Source organism: Trachurus trachurus (genome assembly GCF_905171665.1).
Source record: "Trachurus trachurus genome assembly, chromosome: 5".
In the NCBI taxonomy this organism is placed as follows: domain Eukaryota; kingdom Metazoa; phylum Chordata; class Actinopteri; order Carangiformes; family Carangidae; genus Trachurus; species Trachurus trachurus.
The window spans coordinates 5265650-5287508 of record NC_139896.1 but is presented as its reverse complement, the minus strand read 5'-3'; the positions used below and the strand labels follow the sequence as shown (position 1 = coordinate 5287508).

Genomic DNA, 21859 nt, shown 5'->3' with positions numbered 1-21859 from the left:
CATTGGTTTTAAAACAACTTTGTCTTCATTTGCGTACAGAGCCGGTGTGAGATCACGTAGATTATTTAACGTCACCTGTGGCCTGATGTTCACAGGAGATTCACCTGTACAGGTGTGAACAGGTGAGACCAGTTCCTGCTGTTAATCAGGTGGTTTACACTGTGAAGCTGGAGGAAGAGCTCAGATCTGGATGGTTTCCTCCTTCTGCTCTGTGTTGTTGAACATGAGTGACGTCAGTCTGAGTCCGTCTCTTATAACCTGTTAAAACCTCAGAGAGACGCTGATGCTCAGGTGGTTTAACCTTCTGCTGATCTTTGCATGAGCAGAGGACACGGTCATATCAGCTGTGACCTGCAGCCTGAGTCTGTGAGAGGGAGCTGGGACACGAAGATGAAGGTCAAGACTCAAGACACTTTATTGTCATTTCTCACAAATGTATATGCATACATAGAAAAAAAAACACAGTTTCTCACCAGCTTCTTGCAGCGCAACTCGGATAGAAATAATAATAAATAGATAAAACCAACTTAAAAACACGAGATAAAAAAAGATGAAGCTGCAAAGATGAAGCTGAAGCTGTAACATGAAGATGAAGCTGTAACATGAAGATGAAGCTGCAAAGATGAACATGAAGCTGAAGCTGTAACATGAAGATGAAGCTGTAACATGTAGATGAAGCTGCTAAAATGAAGATGAAGCTGTAACATAAAGATGAAGCTGTAACATGAAGATGAAGCTGTAACATGTAGATGAAGCTGCTAAAATGAAGATGAAGCTGTAACATGAAGATGAAGCTGCTAAAATGAAGATGTAACATGTAGATGAAGCTGTAACATAAAGATGAAGCTGTAACATGAAGATGAAGCCGTAACATAAAGATGAAGCCGTAACATGAAGATGAAGCTGTAACATAAAGATGAAGCTGTAACATGAAGATGAAGCTACTAAAATGAAGATGAAGATGTAACATTAAGGTGAAGATAATGAAGATGAAACTAAAGCCGAACATGAAGATGAAGCTGCTAAAATGAAGATGAAGCTGTAACATGAAGATGAAGCTACTAAAATGAAGATGTAACATGAAGATGAAGCTAATGAAGCTAAAGCCGAACATGAAGATGAAGATGCAGCTGCTAAAATGAAGATGAAGCTGTAACTGAATAAAGCTAATCAAGCTGCTAATATAAAGATGAAGCTGTAGAATAAAGATGAAGCTGACGAAGATAAAGATGAAGATGAACTGACTGTTGTGTTTTTGTGTCTAGTATTTTTCCTGTCCTCCTCTTCCTCATCCTCCTCCTCTTCCTCCCCCCTCCCCCTCCTGTGTTTTTTTCTCTCTCCTTCCTCTTTGTTTGCTTCATCTGCTTCATCTCTACTCCTCTCCTCGGCGCCTTGTCTCCTCCCAGCGACAGCCATCCTGCTCTCTGATTGGCTGGCTGCGGCTCAGAGGGGGGCGGGGCCTGTCGGGCTGTTTTTCTAGTCGCTGGTTGTTCAGCTCCGTCCTCAGTCAGTTTCGGTCACACAGCAGCAGAGGAAACACATACACACACGACTACAGCTGCGTTTACTTGTCCCTGAAGCTTCTTCTTATTCTTCACGCACATAAAAACACACCCACGCGCACGGATCGTTCATATCCATCGTGTTTTTATTCCGCGCGGGACCAAGGATCATTATTCTAAAGGGAATAAAAAGGCTCGGATCTCTGTTCTCGTCTCCGTGCTTCCTGCTCAGCTCAGCCCTTTTGTTTTCCAGTCGGAGGCCACAGCGCCCCCGTCCGGCCGAGCAGCCCCCTCCACCACCCCCACCCCCACGATCCTTTCCTCCTATTGCTCCGGTGCACGCGCGGTGGGTCCCCCCAGCTCAGCAGTCCGATGCGGAGTGAGGATGAGTCCCGCTCTGGAAGCGCTCATGCAGGCGGACGGGACTCCGTATCCCGTTAAAGGCGGGGTGATGCTTGAGCCGTTCGTGCACCAGGTGGGGGGCCACTCCTGCGTGCTGCGCTTCGGGGAACAGACCATCTGCAAACCGCTCATCCCCCGCGAGCACCAGTTCTACAAGAGCCTCCCCCCGGAGATGAGGAAGTTCACCCCCCAGTACAAAGGTAAGAGATGCATGATGCACCAGTCTGACCTATAGAAGCATTTAGCCCCTTAAATATGTAAATGTTACCTCTCCTTGCTGCTTGTGCGACCAGAGAACCTGCAGATTCTGTCATCACAGGTGTCAGGCTGATGTGTGTGAGGATCGTTAATGAGAAGGAAATGTGAATATTTGCTTTTCTTTAAGTCGATGTATGCCCCTAAATGTTCTGCTTTTAGTCTGGATGTGATGGGATGTGATGTGTTGTTGTTGTTGTGGTGCATTGATGATGAATCCTCCTCCTTCATCTCCTCTGAGCTGATGATGATGATGGTGGAGGAGGAGGAGGAGGAGAGGCCTCCATCATCAGGCCTGATTTTATTTTATTTTATTTATTTATTTATTTAGTTTATTAAGGGGCAGTTGTGCAATGACATTAATCATTTGCAGGGAATGGGTAGATGTTTGCACCAGATTTAGCTCTATAGCTGCTGATTTCCATCTGCAGCCCCAACATGTAAAACACAACAGAGACACAGACACAGAACACAATGTGAAATACAAAATACAGAAGAAAACCTGATACAGAAAATGACACAAATAGACAATAGACGGCACAGAGACAAAACAGATACACCGTTTCCAACTCAAGTGCAATGCATTTGAGAAAAGTGTAGTTACACTATTCTGTATGGTCAGAGAAAAGACAATAAGCTAAATCATCTGCATGATTCAAACTACGATAAAACATTTAAAAATGTCCAAGTTCCTATTGCAAAAGATGTTGATTCCTTAGATTAAACGCCGTGGCCTCTGGTTGGCTGTTGATCATGTAACATTCGTTCATCACAACAACAACAGGAAATAAAATGTATGTCGATATTTATAGACGATCCGCTGCTGTTTTTCATATTAATGTGACCCCAAGTCTGTGGATGTGACCCTGGTGGAGGTTGTTGAGTGGGTGTGTGGGGGGGTTCAGGTGACTTCCTGCCAGGATGAGATGAGATGAGCAGCAGCCAGGTCTCTTTTAAAGAGCCGAACAGCGTCTTTGGTTTCAAGACGACGAGACTCGGTTCAGCTGGATCTAAAATAACTGGGACAGATCAACAGGGACCAAGACTCTGGTTTCAGCTGCTCCACATGGGACACAAACACACACTTTCATCTACACACACACACATTCACATACACACACACACTTTTGATCGGAGTATCAGATTCCTTGGACGAGGCCTCGGTGGGACGATGACACCCAGCATTGCTCGGCTCGGCCGTCTGCAGGCGTCTGCAGGCGGCCCGAGTGACCGAGAACGGACTCACACATGGCGGCGTCTGACTCCTCAGTTATGCAGCGTGGGACTATAAAAAGCTGCGGGATGAGCCGTGGGATTTGGAGCAGAAGAGCAGAGAGCTGGAGGAGCTGCAGAGGAGAGGAGAGGTCTGCATGGTTCAGCTGCACGGGGAGGAGGGTGGTCAGTGAATGCACCACGGAGTGAGGCCGGTGTAGCTGTGTCTGTGCTCACTGTGGATGATGATGGTGGAGCTGCAACAACTAATCGATTAACCGAACAATAATCGATTAGTAAATTAATCGTCAACTGTTTTGATAATCGAATAATCGGTTTGAGTAGTTTTTTAAGAAAAAAGGTCAAAATCCTCTGATTCCAGCTTCTTAAATGTGAATATTTCTGGTTTCTTTGTTCCTTTATGACAGTAAACTGAGTCTCTCTTTGGTTTGTGGACAAAACAAGACATTTGAGGACGTCGACTCGTCTTGTGGTTTGGGAAACACTGATTGATATTAACGTTTTATTGACCCAACAACTAATCGATTAATCGTTTAAATAATCAACAGATTAATCGATGATGAAAATAATCGGTATAGTTGCAGCTCTCGAACCTCAGAACCCGATCAATCAAACATCAGTGACTGATAGTGATGTGATGTTGATCTGCTCCGGTGTCAAAGTGCTGCAGGTGAATTATCCTCAGTTTAAAGCATCAGGCTGTAAAAACCCACTTTATCACTTGATTTATGAGCCGTTCTGTGGAATCGAGGCAGTGACTCATAAATTCCCACACTCAGATCAGCAGTGGCGGCGGTGGTGGCAGCAGCAGCAGCGGCGTTGCCTGATGACGGTGCAGCTCTCAGCACTCTGGACTTTAAAAGGGGGCGGAGCTTTCCCCCGGTCAGGACGATGATGTCAGTGCACATGACATCAGAGAGGCCGAGGCTGCAGAGGAGGAAGAGACACGGCCGCTGCTGCTGCTGCTGCTGCTGGGTCCTGGTGCCTGACGGGTTCAGGTCAAAACTGCTGCTGCTGATACTGTGACCCCCTAAACCAAAAATGCCCTTTTTGAAATTATTAACATGTCAATTTATGCATTTGCATACTCATGAATATTCATAGCATCTGGATTTTTCAATGAGGGAGAAATAGTAGACCTGTTTTTAGCCTATTTGGGAGCTTTTTTTTTAAACAACTCTTTTGTGGGAAAGCTATTTTAATCAAAAAATAGTCATAGCAGAGCATTTTTTACAAATTTTAAAATGGCTCTTTAGGGGGGACTTTAAATGTCGCCTCCTGTTTTAAAGGTCGTTTCACTGTGAAGGTGTCGTGTGTTCTGTGGTTTTGTTGTGTTGTTGCTGTTGTGTTGCACTGCGCCATGGATCGGTTTGTGTCTCTGTGACTCTCTGCTGCTACGACCACATCTTTTCTTCTTCTTCCTGTCTGAGGTTTTATCTCTATCAGCTCCTGCAGCTGTGGTGTTTATTCTCAGTGCGTCACCTCCCCCACTCCCACACGCACACACAGACACACACAGGCCCTTCTATGGACGTTTACAAGGGGCCCAGCGGGGGGGTCGTTGCCATTTTGTGGATCATGTCATAAATAAGCTACTGGCATCGAGGGACACTGTGTTTCTTGAATCACTGAGAGGAATCTGGAAACATCTGTTTGGTCCAGTAGTTTCAGCTTTCAGGTCGAGACTGAGACGAGAAAAAAAGAGCTGAACATGTTTAATGACGTGTTTTTTAGTTTCTGTCCTGTGCTGTATTTCATTTCCTCAAGTCGCTGCTGACACTGAAACTCTGTATGATGAGTTACTGTGTTGTTGTTGTTGAGCAGATGATAAATAAACTTGTTCTTCTCACTCTGTTCTCGCCTTGTCGTCGTTTGTGTCTCGTGTTTTCTGGATATCGTCGATGTTTCTGATGGTGATGATGATGATGGTGTAAAACTCTCTGTCCTGCTTCCCTCTTTCTTCTCTCTCGGACTTTCACATCCACTTTCTGACTGTGTGAATGTGTGTGTGAGTGTGCATTTTCAAGGAAATGTAATTTAATATGCAGATGAAGACGTTCAGGGGAAATCCTGCTCTGGTGTTTAATTGAGGAACTTATTACCAAATATTTAAAAAAAAATCCTAAAACCGTGTCCTCCTCTCTCTCTGTCTCTTCTTCAGGTGTGGTGTCGGTCAGCTTCGAGGAGGATGAGGAGGGAAACCTGTGCCTCATCGCCTACCCGCTCCACAGCGAGTCCGGAGACCTGGAGAACAAAGACCCGTCGTCGGACTGCGAGCCCAAGACCAAGATGCTGAAGTGGAGCAACAAGAAGCTGCTGGAGAACGACAACTACAGCAAAGAGCGAGGGCGACACGGCCGGAAGGAAGACAAGATCATGAGGTAGGAGGACGTTGTTATTTTAAAAGGGATAGTTTGGCATTTTGGCAAGTTGGCCCATTGCCATAATCCCTATAGTCATAGCAGTAGGTTCATTATCTTTAATTGTCGGTGCAAACTGTTTTTAGAACGGCGGAGCAGAGCCGCGAGCTGCTCAGAGCTACGCTATGGAGGCTCATGGGATTTCTTGGTTTCCTTCATCAAACTCATCAAATACACAATCCAACAACTCCAAAACGCTCTGGTGGACAAGTTGTGACCTGCACATTCACCACGCTATGAGATAATAACACAACGTTACCAGACAGAGTTGTTTTAGAGGGAAATTCATGCAAAACTGCTGATGCGCACTCCCATTGGGGGCAGTTTTTCATCAAGCAGTCTCTGAATTTCCCTCTAAAACAACTCTGTCTGGTAACGTTGTGTTATTATCTCATAGCGTGGTGAATGTGCAGGTCACAACTTGTCCACCAGAGCGTTGTGGAGTTGTTGGATTGTGTATTTGATGAGTTTGATGAGGGAAACCAAGAAATCCCATGAGCCTCCGTAGCGTAGCTCTGAGCAGCTCGCGGCTCTGCTCCGCCGTTCTAAAAACAGCTTGCACCGACAATTAAAGGTAACAAACCTACTGCTAAGACTATACGGATTATGGCAATGGGCCAACTTGCCAAAATGTTGAACTATCCCTTTAAACACCTGCACGTCACAGTGTCATATCGTCCGGTTCTGTGACACTAAAGTCGACCTTTGTCGTTGTGTTTTTCTCCTGCAGTTACAACCGAGAGGAGTCGGTGCAGCAGCAGCAGCAGCAGCAGGCCGAGGTTCTCTACTTCAGCCTGGAGAAGGGAAACGTGGTGCCGCAGATCAAACACAACCCCTGGAGTCTGAAGTGTCACCAGCAGCACTTACAGAGGATGAAGGAGAACGCAAAGCACCGCAACCAATACAGTATCCTTTCTAACCTGATGAACCTGCAGAGAGAGGCTCAGAGATTCAGAAAGACATGAACACACTGTGTTGAATTAGGGTTAGGGAAGCCATATTGCAAGATGCACAACAAACACAGTAAGAATGAAACATGATCTAAAAGTAGGACATAATTGAAAAAGAGAAAAGAGAAGGACATGATGAAAAACCACAAAAGCCTGATAGAAACTGAATAAAAACTGAATAAATACTAAATAAATACTGAATAAATATGACTAAAGTCTGACCCAAATGATGTTTGTTAAAATACCTGAAAGCTGCAGGAACAAAAATCTTTCTCAGTCGTTCAGTGGAAACAAGCAATTACATACACATTTAGAAACATGCAATTACACCACTGACAAAAACACACGAACAAAAACAGAACAAAAGGACAAAAGGATGTAAACATAGGCAAATTAAATGTACAGTTACTACTCAATACATTTAATGAAACTTACATTTTTCCCTTTTTTTTTTTCCTTGTCTTGATTTGTTGTGATTATTTTTTCCAAAAGAAATTCAAGTTCCTTAAGGCCTTAAATATAAATATTTTCCCCAAAAGAATAATTGTGTTAACCATCTGTGGGCAATTTACCGTACATCAAATGCCCCCAGCATAATATTTAGCGGTGTAAATTCAAAATGAATATTTATGGATCTTAGCCCGTTTAGAATATCTGGCCACAATCTGACGACATACGGACAATGATGAAATAAATGTAGCTGATCCCATAAATCTTAGTTTGCAACGTTATCTAGAGTATGAATCAACTGATATCGTATGAATAGAACTAAAATTATGTTTCCAGGGGATCAAAGAGTTAAACACGTTGCAGCTTTTGTTGTTGAGATCCTTGACCCATGACCTCCTCAGAATTCATCCTGCTGGAGAACCTGACGTGGCGCTACACCGTCCCCTGCGTCCTGGACCTGAAGATGGGAACTCGGCAACACGGAGACGACGCGTCGGAGGAGAAGAAAGCCAATCAGATCCGCAAGTGTCAGCAGAGCACGTCGGCCTCCATCGGAGTGCGTCTGTGCGGCATGCAGGTAGGACCGACCGGCAGCTCACCACAACGCTTCTTATGTTAATTATCCACCTATAGCAGCTTAGTATTACGTCCTGCGTCCACTCAAGGACATTCACACCAAATCTGTTATGTGACATCAATATAAAACTTCAAGAAGGGAAATCGAAATATTACAAGTAGTGGTGCAACGGATCATTAATTTAAATTTAAAAACCTCTAGAGCCGCAACCGTTAATCGATAAATTGAACAATAATCGATTATTAAATAAATCATCAACTATTTTGATAATCTAATAATCGGTTTGAGTAGTTTATTAAGAAGAAAAGTCCAAATTCTCTTCTTAAATGTGAATATTTCTGGTTTCTTTGTCCCTTTATGACAATAAACCTAAATCTGGTGGTTTGGGAAACACTGATTGGTGTTTTTCAACCTTTTTTTTAACACTTTATTGACCAAACAACTAATCAACAGATTAATCGTTTAAATAATCAACAGATTAATCGATAATGAAAATAATCGTTAGTTGCAGCCCTAAATATAAAGCTCATAAATGTGAAGCTGCAGCTCTGCGTCGCGCACAACAGCAACATGTTTACTACATTTAATACTTAATTGCTGCATGGGGACAAATTAAGTTTTATTGAATTGAATTGAACGTCGCGATGCTCAAAGTTCATTTGCGTTGTTGCGGAATGCACACATCATTCGGAACGTCATGAATATTCTCGTTTTTAAAACAATTTGAATTGTGTTTGTCCTGCAGGTTTACCAGTCAGACTCTGGTCAGCTGATGTTCATGAACAAATACCACGGCCGTAAGCTGACGCTGGCGGGTTTCAAGGAGGCGCTCTACCAGTTCTTCCACGACGGGCGGCGGCTGCGGCGGGAGCTCCTGTCCCCGGTGCTGCGGCGCCTCAGGGAGATGCAGGCGGCGCTGGCGGCCTGCGAGTCGTACCGCTTCTACTCCAGCTCGCTGCTCATCATCTACGACGGCGAGCCGCCCCGCCGCCGCGCGCCCGCCAGGCCCCGACACCGCGGCGGGGAGGAGGGCGACGAGGACGAGCCGTCGGACGAAGACGAGGAGGAGGAGGAGGAGGAGGAGGAGGACGAGGAAGACGAGGAGGAGGAAGGAGCGTTTGGTTTCCCTCGGAAAGGAAGCAGCGGCGGCGGCGGTTTGGCTGCAGCCGGCGGCAACAGCAGCAGCAGCAGCAGCCGCTCGTCGCACGGCGGCGGCGGCGAGGCGAGCAGCCCCGAGGTCGACGTCCGCATGATCGACTTCGCCCACACCACCTGCCGGCACTACGGCGAGGACAGCGTGGTGCACGAGGGCCAGGACAGCGGCTTCATCTTCGGCCTCCAGAACCTGATCACCATCATCTCTCAGCTGGAGGACCACAGCTCCGACTGAAACGCCACCGACGCCGCGGACGCAGACTCTAAAAACCTGCTCGCTACTTTTTTCCCCCGGCCTGGGCGACGGCGACGACTCGACGCCGATCGACGCCCGGTGCAGCGTCCTCCTCTTCGCGCCCACGTGGACGTCTGAGCAGAAACCTCAGACTCCTTCAGGGCTTCAGGAGATGGAGAGCGTGCGGTCGTTGTCGGCCGTAGATGGACGGACGGATGGACGGACGAAGGCCGACTGGGCCTCCATGTGCACTTTTCCTCTTTCTGAGACTTCTGCTCCTTTTCTTTGAGGACGGACGTCTCCTCCTCCTGTCCTCACAAACACCAGGACTCTGCCGCCTCCCGGACTCGGACCGGTTCCTCTGTTGTTTAATTCTCTCTGAGAGAGAAGAGAGGGCGAGGCGGAAGGTCAGTGGGCGGAGCCTGGTGTGGTGCTTTAGCCGCGTTATCACCAAGGGGGCAGTTGTCGGTCTGAGAAGTGAAGCTCACTTCCGCGTTCAAAAAACTGCAATCCCCTCGGCTTCCTCTGGGGGCTGGTACCAGAAGGGAGCAACTCTCCATAGACCCCCATGTTAAAATCACAGACTTTACATCCTCAATAAACATGATCAAAGCCTGGTACCACCGCTCCAAATATGGCAAGTAGAATCCAACATGGCGCAGTTCAAACCCCCGTAGTAGCGGCACAAAACAGACTCCCTCAAACCAATGGGTGACGGGTGCTACGTCCATTCTTTTTACAGTCTATGGTTATGACCTACGATTTTTATTATTTCTTGGATGAAGTTTGGACTGAAGCAAAAAGCACAGCTGGTTCTGACCCGGGGGGGCGACGCTGACCCCGGTCGACCGGTCGGCTCCTTGTAGCTAACGGACTTCAGCTTGTGATAAGGACGTTTAGTGTTTCTGTCGGTGTCTCCTCCTCGGACCCTCCTCGGTCGGTGTCCACTTGGATTTATGCATTTTTTTTCGGTGGAAGAACAAGATAACTTAGGTGTAGAAGAAGGGATGTTCCTCTCCTCTGTGCTTTTTGCCTATAAACTTAAAGACGTTTTTTGAAAAGGGGATTGTAAAGAGGACGTTTTCCTCGTTCTGTCGATGTCTATGTTTTCATCTTGATTTTTTTTCTCCTCTTCATTCCCGAAACTTTGACTAAACAAAGAGAATATATTGATTTAAACACTAGTTATAAAGACTATATAGAGACTATTTATTTGAAAGGATTGTTTAAAAATGAAAGAAAAAAAAAACAAACAAACAGTGGAAACAAGTACATTCCATATTACCACTATAAATGTTCTGATACGACTTTGATTTATTTTGTTATTTCAAGAGCCGACACGTCTCTTGTTACTCCTGTGTGTTACCAGTGTCTTGGATAATAAAGGCATTCATTTGTGGTAAAAAAAACAACTAACAAGGTCTATTTGTGTTTATTTATAGTGTGTTATGTGTGTGTCTGTGTGAGAGAGAGAGAAAGAGAGATGTGTTTACTGAGCAGGAAGTAGTGAAACTGAAATGTCAGCTCTGAGTTTTGAACAAAAGGACGAAACACTGACGGGAAAATGACTCATCGTCTTAATAATAGAGCGACTCCAGGAAACATTTGACCTTGACCTCATTATCCTTCACACTTCAAAACCTTTATCACACACATAACAGAAAGTAAAACTGATCAGAGACATGGACTCTTCTTGTGAGGTGTTGGTGGAAAAATATTCTCCAGTAGTTAGAAGTGTAAATGATAAACAGAGTGAGTGTGTTGGTGTGTAAACACTATAAACCATTGAAAAAGTGGATTAATAAACCTCTAGTGCAGTGTTTTTCAACCTTGGGGTTGGGATGAAATGTCTACTAATTATTTTTAAACTAATTATTTTTCCTTTTTAAAATTATGATTAAAAACACCACACACAATACTAAACAACTGTATTCTATACTTTCACTTTCTCGAATTTAAAGCTATAGTGCGTAACTTCTTAACTTCTAAATATCCGTATCACCCAAGCCACTACAAGAGGAAATGATACAACGCTGATTAAGCCATTTGGCTCCTCTTAACACTTCGCTGTATTTTTCAGTATTTGTTCTTTGGTGTCTTGGGCGACATTCCCGCGCTGGCTCACAGGAAATAATGGTGCGTTCAGGGCAGCCCGTAACTCGTGTTTTTCCGACCCGTGAACTCGTACCAGTTTGATCTGGTACGAGTTCACGGGTTGGAAGTTACGAGTTTGACGGCCGTTATAGTGCACTTTCACGGGTAACAGGTCGGAAAAACACGAGTTACGGGTTGCCTGCACGCTTGTCGTGATTTGAAGTAATAACTTACGGTTTCAACAGCCTGGAACGCAGCATCGGTTTTTCCTGACAACGAGAAGGGAGGGGGGAGGAGAGCGCTGCTAGAAGCAACATGGCGGCGGAGAACCCGAAGAAGCCACCAAGAGGTTCAGAAGTGGATCCTACTAAAAAGAAAAAGCCTTCCCGTTCGGCAGAAGGTCTGTTGGCGAAGAAAGAGACAAACGGTAGCGGTGGGGAGGGGAGGGGCGAGTTACACCGGGCCATACGCCATGTTGATGTGCCGGCCGTATCGTTGTAATAACGCAGTTACGCACTATAGCTTAAAATTGAGTTCAAATAAAATGCAAATATCTGAGCTGGTGCATCTTGATTGACAGGGTCGCCAGAAATTTGTGATGTCAAAATGGGGTCACGAGCCAGAAAAGGTTGGGAACCACTGCTCTAGTGTATAAGGTTGGAGTTGGACTGAAGGTCGGTGTTTGGGCCGGTCGACAGCTGACCAAGGTTCAAGCTTTTAGAGACCAAAAAAATGAATTTGTCCAAATGAAGAAGAAGAACAAATTGAGCCTTTTATTGTGAATCCTACTCAGATTCAGTGTCGTTGATCAGGCTGCGGAGAAGCTGCTCTGATGTGTGAAGGTCAGATCGGATCACATCGGATCGGATCAGATCGGATCGGAGCGGAGGAATGTTTTTCTCTGAGACGGAGCTGAAGGTTCAGGTTTTATTGCCGGTCATTCAGATACCGAGCTGTAAAACTATAACGATGAGTCAGACGGAATGTGATGATAATGATGATGAGATCTGGACTCATATTTCACGTAGCTGTGGGTGAATTAATTGGATTTTAGTTTGACTGTGGCAGCGTTAAACAAAGTGTTTGCACACAAGGAGAAATAACCAAGACACCTGCTGCCGTTTACTTCTCTGATTTACATCCAGAGGAAATGTTAATGCCAACAGAGCAGCACAGCAACAGAGCTTTGGGATTGTTCCTTTCTTTGTTTCCACGGTTTTACTTCAGACAGCGTATAAGATTGCTAGCGGCGGGCCTCGGTCCCCTGCGTCATCACAGTCACAGATTGCATTATTAAGCAGTTTAGTGGAGGTTTTTGGCCCAGTAGCCGTTCGGTGGGGACATTGGTGACTGAGCTGCACTGGGCCGGCACAGCTCAGATTATACACTTCAAACATGAAACACGTCGTCCATTGAAGCTGTAAGCAGGAAGCATTAGCTACATGGTGTAAATCCAACTCCTACAGATCCCAACACGACCTCATATGACCCCGGCGGTATTCCTTTAACATGTTTTATGCACCGTTAACTTAATTGCGGCCTGTCAGAACAGACTGTAGTAGTAGCTAGTCTGCAGCCTAATCAGCTGCTTTCAACACCACTGGAAAACACTCGAGGCTCAGCTCAGGAGGGAAGGTCCGTGGAAAGTCATGGCAGCGGAGACTAGACACACCTGCTCTGCATGAAAGATGACCTGAGGCTGCAGAGCGGCTTTCTGAAGACAATGAGATGTTGGAAATACTTTTTCCATGCATCATAGCTGTCAACGTCAGGCAGGTGTGGCACTTTCATTCAGAGAGACATTAACATGACTTTATTCAAATATGTTGCCCCACATTTTAAAATGTGAACTCATTGAAACAGTTAAAGACTTTAAAGTGTATTTTAATGCAGTGGTTCTCAACTGGTGGGTCGGGACCCAAAAGTGGGTCGCGGACCCGTTCTGGATGGGTCGCGGACAGCTGGTCAAAAAAGTAAATAATATTTAATGCACATCTGATGTTGGACATGTCTTTTATTTTGAAAAATAACTTATTTTGAAAGGCACACGAGACACGTTTACACATGCAGTTGTAATGGTCGTTCTCAGTTTCTTATTATTTGCTCCATTTGCTCTGAATGCAAAGATATCAGTTTATTATTAATGTGGCCTGAATGCAGTGAATCTGGTTTTGTTTTGTGGGTCTTTATTTTGTGCAATTTGATATTTATTCACTTTTGTGAATATGCTCTGAATGCAGAGATGCATTAGAAGTCGTTTTGTTGGTCTCCATTTTTTTTATTCACTTCCGTACATGCAGTTGTCATGGTCCTCCTTAGTTTCATTCATGTGCCCTGAAATGCACTTTGCTCAATAAAGAGCAAAATGAGTTTTTAAAGGCTTAAAAAAAATTCTTGGTTTGAATTCTATAAAAGTGGGTCGCGACTTAATGACCATGGGAAAATGTGGGTCCCAGAGTGAGACTAGTTGAGAACCCCTGTTTTAATAGACTCGTGAGCCTTAGAGGTGTGAGTGACATGAAACGGAAGTAACAAGAAGCATGTTTTGGAATATTACTCTCTATCTTATCATACATGTTATGTCTAGGTTATGTGTGTTATGGCTGTACGTTGTGTAGACGAACAGTAGGCTAAAGTTATGTTTATAAATGAAGCCTCGTCATAAAAAAAGCATGTTAAAATTACCATATTGATATTTTCAGTTAGATTTATTTCGTTGTCTAGCACAGTGGACCCCTGAATTGACACAATTATACCATGGACCCCCATTGGACAACATTTTGAAGCAAACACCAGAAATAGCCCACACAAATCTTTACTTAGTCAATGTACTGTGATGGTACATTTTGATGTTGATGTTAACCCATATTATGTATAAGGATTGTTGTGTCCTGGTGGTGAGACTAGGCAGAACCACGGGAGTTGCCATATTTTGTCTATTGTTATGTGTTTGGGATCTATAAAGATAGTGAGCCTGAGAACATCTTCAGTTCACTCACCCACTGACCGTGTGCTGTTCAGTACAACGTGTGTGACTCCATTCATGAATGTTTATTAAACCTCAAGAAAGACAGCCGATGTGTGAAACTTTTCTTTTTAATTCTTCATTGAACAAATAAGAGAACAATTTTTTGCCACCACAGTACGTTCAAATTAGGCGTGATGTTTTGGAAAGATTATAGGCTAGAGAAGTTTCTGGAAAAAAGCGGTAACATTTTCATTCACATTTCACATGCTCAGACTTAAATATTAAAGTGATATAACATGTGTAAAAGCTGTAGACTGTGACAATGTGATGAGTTTGATCGCGACTTTGAGTGGATTCGAGTGAAATAACCAAAACGTTAGTAACGTTCGGTATAGGCTAATCCAAGATGGCCGATGCTAATGATTGTGAAATTGAGCTACGAAACAAAACTGTCTCCCAAAGTGAGAAATGTGCAACTGTGAATAAAACATAAACAGTTACGTTAATTCAGAGGTAACCCGTGCTCGTGTATAACATGAACCGGGTTTTTAAGGTTTTTTATGTGTGGGTGGAAAAGGAATGCTAACGACATGCTAACGAAGACAGCTCAGGGCTGAAAACTATGAAAATGAATGTGCTACACAATGAATCAACCACAGTGTCGTTCTTATATATTTTATATTCTGTCATTCTTTCATAACACAGCCATGTATCTTCATCTTGAGCATACATTTTCTATGCTTGTGTATGTGATATAAACTTATTTTTTTACAACATACAGTTCACACAGGTCTGTCTGACAACCCCACATTATTATTGAACGTAACTGAGTTTCATAACGGCCTGTGTTACTGTTCACTGACTCACAGCAGATGACCCACATTCATTTGCATCATTCAGCTACAGGATCATTCATGCATAGAGAGTCAGAAATAAGAAACACGTGTCCACGAGTGGATCTAATCTGGTTTTTGGATTTGAATGGATGAAGCAACATTTAAACCAGTTATGGGTTTGATGAGATGATAACACAACATGACAGAGATTAAAGGAATAGTTCACCCAAAATTCAAATTGCACTCATTATCTACTCATCCTCATGTCGACTAAGAGTTGTGAGAAGTTTCAGAGTCCTCCGTGGCTTCTCTGAGTTACGGGGGGGGGGTCCGTTCAGCACTGCATGTCCATATGACGGTTGCGAATGGGCCTCACTTTTCTTCGTCCAAAAAGACACACCAAAAAAACATCCAAATACCTCCATAGTGCTCGTCTGTAATGTCCCTCTTGTATTGAAGCCCCGACATGAGAAATTGTTCCGAAAAAAAATTAAATAAGTCTATATTTCAAGCTTGTTTGTAGCGGAAGCTCCCAGTGTCTCAGTTCACTGCTTTGCCTGTGTCTGTGCAAATCTCTCGTGATTTGCATTGACACCCAGTTCATGGCTCTGCAAATCGCGCGAGATTCCGGCAGAGCAACACTGGGAGCTTCCGCTACAAACAAGCTTCAAATATAGACTTATTTAATTTTTTTCGGAACAATTTCTCATGTTGGAGCTTCAATACAAGAGGGACATTACAGACGAGCAGCATCGAGGTATTTGGATGTTTTTTTAGTGTGTCTTTTTGTTACGAAGAAAAGTGAGCCCCGTTCGCAACCGTCATATGGACATGCAGTGCTGCATGGAGCCCCGCTGTAACTCAGAGAAGCCACGGAGGACTCTGAAACTTCTCCCAGCCCTGAAATTTGAATTTTGGGTGAACTATCCCTTTAAAATACGTGTCTACGGGTGGATCTAATCTGTTTTTTGGGGGGTTTGAATGGATGAAGCAACATTTAATCCAGTTATGGGTTTGATGAGATGATAACATGAAGCACAACACGACAGAGATTAATATTATTATTCCCTCCTCCTCACACTCCAATCATCACGTTTTTCTCCTTCGTGTGATTTAAATGATGAAGATTTGAACTGGATCAGTGGTGAATAATCTGAGTTTTGTAATGTGAGATATTTTTGTCTCAGATGTATTTATATGGGTGAGCTGTTGGGGGACACAGACTGTTGCCTTGGCGACTGGATTTCTTTTTTTTTCTTCTTTTCTTACAGTAGCACTGATTCATAACTATGGTAACAGCATCAGTATTTTTCACACTTATGAAACCACCACAAAATCCAGTGTGAGTTTTGTCTTATTGCTCAAATATTCTCGTAAATGACACAACAACAATATGTGAGTTACAGTGTAAATGAGATTTGTTTCATTTCACAGAAATCGCAGACTCGCAGCCAGGTGTGATCAGAGTTAATGCTGCTGGAATCAAAGTGCTGGTTTTGCAATCGATGTCCTGAGAGGTCTAATAAATCCTGATTGACCCCAATAACCAGCAGCAAAGTGTGAGTTGTGATGTAAGAGCTGCTCTGATTAACCCCGGTCTGATGATAACGCATGAATGCACAGGTCTTGCAGCAGCATACCTAACCTACGTGGCCGCAAACACGCGGCAGGTGTTTGTGTATGTATGTGTCTGCTGTACTACACACTGTAGTACTACACATTATGGTGTATCAGCAGCATGCATGTGGGAAAATGGTCAAAGGTCATGGGTCTAATTTCTTTTTCTTGGTCGTCCTTCCAGCTTCTCGACGGACTTTAGACCAGAGGTGGGCCAACTTTGTGGCTCAGAGGCGACAATGAGTTTTAAGATTTGATGGCCGGGCCAGTAGCTATCAGATACATGGAGAGTGTTTGTAATATAAATAACATGCTAAAGCTAATTACCTAAACTGCCTTTATCAAAACAATAGAGGATGCTACATATTAAACAGAACAATTAAAGACACTGGACATAAAAATATATCATACTATTATCAACAGAGGAGCCACCTTGTTTTTAGAAGGTTTTTTGATAACCCTTTGATTTACAGGCCGTTAATTACGTGATAATGTCAAGATATAGCCAAGAAATAATGATTGATTGCAATTGCGAGAAATATCGGTCAGCTGCAAGTACTTGGTGGAGGCAAATTCTGGCCTTTCCCAAAATGTTCAAAGCATATTTTACCTTTATGAAAAACAGGACATTGCTGTGAAATTGACTGTTATTTCTTGTGATTAACAGCCTGTAAATTAAAGGGTTACCATTTTTTTTTTTTATCTTCCTTGACAGTTTGTTGTCAGCTTATTTTTTCCTTAAACTGAAAATACTACTAAATAAAAAGTATTAAACAAAACAAAACAAGCCAATTAACTCACATTACATTCAGTCTCAGTGTGAGCAGTGTCTCTTTTTAGCCAGTGCATAAAAGTTTGTGGGGTTTTTTGCTGTAATTTGGACAATTTTGCACCAATATTTGACGGGCCGATCAAAAAGCCTGTGGGCCTTAGTAGAGCTTTTTCTGTTCGGTTCCTGCAAAAACAGAAAAGGAAACGTCACTTCTCGGAGGAACAAACCAGTGAAACAGGATGTGAAAAAATAAGATATTTGAATCTGCAGCTGAGCACATGAACTCTCACTGTCCCTGCAGCAATAACAGAGAAGTGTGTGTGTGCGTGTGTGATCTTAAAATAGCTCAGACAAGAGGAACAAACCCGGAGGATGGTATTGGTATGAATTTATTCTGTGAGGAACAAAGGTTTTAAGACAGAGTTCAAACACTGGACAGAGAAAATTCTGACTAATATATGGCGCTCAGATATTTACTGTTTTTGTTTGTCTACCTCAGGGTCGGATGAGGTCGTCTCTCTGGCTTCAGAGTAAAAACCTTCCCTATCAGTGTTGTAATGGAACAAACTGTGCAGCTCAGATCAAAAGCAGAAAACCTAGGAGGGGAGGAGGCCTCTGGTCAATACGACAATAAAAACATAAAATAGAATACCAGTATGTGATTCTGCACTGCAAAAACTCAAAATCTTATTTGTAGTCAAAAACAAATCTCATTATACTTAAAATAAGACTCATCACATAAAAAGTAGCTTGTTTTGAGACACTTTTTACATCTTTCAAGCATATTTTCACTTATATAATAATCTGATAGTGGAGCAAATTTTTCTTTCTTATTACAAGCACAAAAACTTGCTTTCACTGACAGATTTTTCTACTTATTTCAAGTGAAAATTTGTTTGAAACAAGTGAAAATGATCTAAAAACAAGTTAATTTTTAGGTGATTAGTCAATATGTAAGTGGAAAGAGATTAGTTTTGACTAGAAATTATACATTTTGACAAGAAATAAGACAAATATTCTTGGAAAGATTTTGAGTTTTTGCAGTGTGTAGGCTACTAAGCTGCAGCGTGAGGGGGGAACATCAAACAGGTGACACCTCACACTGCTGCATGTCATATGTTCAAAGGCTGTGATGTCACCGGGGGGGTTACGCAACAATACTTGAACCCTGATCAACCGATCGCTCAGATAAGGACACGCGGCGTAGGAGGAGGAGGAGGTGGTAGCATGTTGAGAGGGAGAATTTACGACACAATCTATGTGGACCTGAACACACCGTGCTGCTGCTGTGCTGTCCCTCTGCTTGGCCCAGTTTCATATCAGGCCTCGGCAGCTGCAGTTAATCTGCTGCTGGCACCGATTCAATGTAATGTGGAGTCTTATCAAAGACTGCACCTTGGTCCCCAGAGCTGCTTTAATAATGAATAACTTCAACCAGGTGATATGCTGATAGATAGATACTAGATAGATAGATAGATAGATAGATAGATAGATAGATAGATAGATAGATAGATAGATAGATAGATAGATAGATAGATAGATAGATAGATAGATAGATAGATAGATAGATAGATAGATAGATGTGTGTCGTATCATCGCTACCTGGTGCAGTATATCTTGTATGTTATGTTATGTTGTATCATATGTTATGTTGTATGTTATGTTATGTTATATGTTATGTTGTATGTTATGTTATGTTGTATCATTATGTTGTATGTTATGTTATGTTATGTTATGTTATGTTATGTTATGTTATATGTTATGTTATGTTGTATGTTATGTTATGTTGTTGTATGTTATGTTATGTTGTATCGTATGTTATGTTGTATCGTATGTTATGTTATGTTGCATCGTATGTTACGTTGTATGTTCTGTTATGTTGTATGTTATGTTGTATCGTATCGTATCATTTGTCATGTCATGTTGTATTGTATCAAAACGTATCGTATTATATTTACGGTAGTGTCCAGAGGAACAGGAACTGTACGGTCATAGAAACATCCAGTATCTGGTATGATATTTCTGGAAGTGTGTGTGTGTGTGTGTGTGTGTGTGTGTGTGTGTGTGTGTGTGTGTGTGTGTGTGTGTGTGTGTGTGTGTGTGTGTGTGTGTGTGTGTGTGTGTGTGTGTGTGTGTGTGTGTGTGTGTGTGTGTGTGTCTCTCTTACTGGATCTTGTGCGAACATTTGAAAACATTTGAAACGACTTCTCGGTCAAACCAGCCTGTAAGACACGAGGGGGGAAAATAAGACACATCAGTATCCAGAGCACATTCCCACTCACTCACACTCACCCACACTCTCTCTCACACACACACATACACACACATACACACACACACTCCCTGCAGCAACAACAGAGAAGTGTGTGAGTGTGTGATCTTAAAATAGCTCACTCAGACGGGACGAGACAGGCTGAGGGGAGCTGTGAGTGTACAGTTCACAGTCACTCTGGACTAATCTGGATTACGCCTGATGACAGTCCCGTTGTAACTCAGGCTCACTGTCGTCGGTGTGGTCGTGTTGTGTTGTGCTGTTGTGTTGTGTTGTGCTCCTGTCAGTGGGATTGTTGTGCTTCTCTGCAGGATTAAAGATGGCCGCCTTAATCCTCCTCCTCCTCCTCCTCTGAGACAGTTTCCACTTCACACACGTCCGAACACCACAGATAATTACAACAGCGGCCATAGATGGTTCATGATGAGTGACGGACATTGTGTGTGTGTGTTTGTGTGTGTGTGGGTGGGTGGGTGTGTGTGTAGCTGGCCTGTCACTATCAGACACACACACTCTCCTTCATTTAATTACTGTAATTAAGATTACAGCAGGGAACACTGACAATGGGTTTAAGTCTTGAAGCTCTTGTTCGTTCTCTCCTGCTGGCTTCATATCGTCTTTGTTTTATGTAAGTGCGGCTTGGTCTATTTCCTGCAAATGCCCATTAAAGACTGTAGAGCCCCAGCATGTAGTCAAAGCCTGCACAGTCCATGTTCTTCGTTTTGAAACGTTTTACTGACAAACTGTACAGTAATATGACAAGATCACAGTCACACTATCAGACATCCACGCTGTTATTTTTCCACTGGACCCTGAAATATGTTTTTATTAATTAATTACTAGGGAACTTTACTAATTCCAATCCATGTTATGTTGAATGTTATGTTATGTTATGTTATGTTATGTTGTATCGTATTGTATTTTATATTACGTTACGTTATGTTGTATCGTATGTTATGCTATGTTATGTTATGTTATGTTGTATCGTATTGTATTTTATATTACGTTATGTTATGTTGTATCGTATTGTATTTTATATTACGTTATGTTATGTTGTATCGTATATGTTGTATCGTATATGTTATGTAATGTTACTTGCATTGTATTGTATGTTATGTTATGTTGTATCGTATGTTATGTAATGTTACTTGCATTGTATTGTATGTTATGTTATGTTATGTTATGTTATGTTATGTTATGTTATGTTATGTTGTATCGTATCATATGTTATGTAATGTTACTTGCATTGTATTGTATGTTATGTTATGTTATGTTGTGTCATATGTTATGTAATGTTACTTGCATTGTATTCTATGTTATGTTATGTTATGTTATGTTATGTTGTATCGTATCGTATCGTATGTTATGTAATGTTACTTGCATTGTATTGTATGTTATGTTATGTTGTGTTGTATGTTATGTTCATTCTCTCCTGCTGGTTAGGGTTAGGGGTCTTTCCTGCCCATTAAAGCTGTAGAGCCCCAGCATGAAGCCGAAGCCTGCACAGTCCATGTTCTTCGTTTTGAAACGTTTTACTGACAAATTTTTCTTTCAAACTGTACAATAAGATAATAAGATCACAGTAAAACTCTATCAAACATCCCACAGCGTTACGTTTCCACTGGACCCTGAAATTTGCTTACTAAGGAACTTTACTAATTCCAATCTTGCGATAAAGTGGAAATCAGACGCTGCACTTTCCACTTGAAATGTGGCTTTGTGTGTCGCTAAAATAACTTAACTTACTTACTATTTTACAAAAATATGGCATCCATTTTTTTAAAATTTATATGGAAAAATTTTCCAGCACGCCAGGCTGACTAATTTCTCTATATTGGAGTTTTGACTTGGCCTGATCCATGAGCAGTGATGCTATCCTTTGATTCTCTCTGTATCTCAGATTATTGTATAACGTATTTTATTTATTTATTTGTACATAGAGATCATTTCATTTTTACTTCACTACACTGTGGATATTGACTTTTATTGTGTTGTGTCAGTTGGTGACTGTAACTTTCAAAATCCAAATAAATATATATATAAAAGCTAGTGTGCTCTCTTTGCTCCAAAACTTTGATTAATTAACCAAAAAACACACATTACACATAAGAAAACTGCATT

At 42.5% G+C, this 21859-nt stretch overlaps 2 protein-coding genes across 2 annotated transcripts in view; both read left to right on the top strand.

The window, feature by feature from the left end:
* sec61a1a (SEC61 translocon subunit alpha 1a) overlaps positions 1-21859 on the top strand; it is a 238890-nt gene that overhangs the window by 198783 nt on the left and 18248 nt on the right. The window lies entirely within an intron of this gene.
* Positions 1757-10588, top strand: ip6k2b (inositol hexakisphosphate kinase 2b). Its single transcript, XM_083971846.1, has 5 exons — positions 1757-2104; positions 5554-5773; positions 6543-6718; positions 7614-7789; positions 8535-10588. The coding sequence occupies exons 1-5, from the start codon at positions 1888-1890 to the stop codon at positions 9177-9179; spliced, it is 1434 nt and encodes a 477-aa protein (XP_083827972.1). The 5' UTR covers positions 1757-1887; the 3' UTR covers positions 9180-10588.

Bases quoted from the DNA above. Each gene is read 5' to 3' on its own strand.
- ip6k2b (XM_083971846.1), top strand. From the start codon at position 1,888: ATGAGTCCCGCTCTGGAAGCGCTCATGCAGGCGGACGGGACTCCGTAT. The intron at 2,105-5,553 runs GTAAGAGATGCA...TCTCTTCTTCAG, and splicing joins GTTCACCCCCCAGTACAAAG to GTGTGGTGTCGGTCAGCTTC. The intron at 6,719-7,613 runs GTATCCTTTCTA...TGACCTCCTCAG, and splicing joins AAAGCACCGCAACCAATACA to AATTCATCCTGCTGGAGAAC.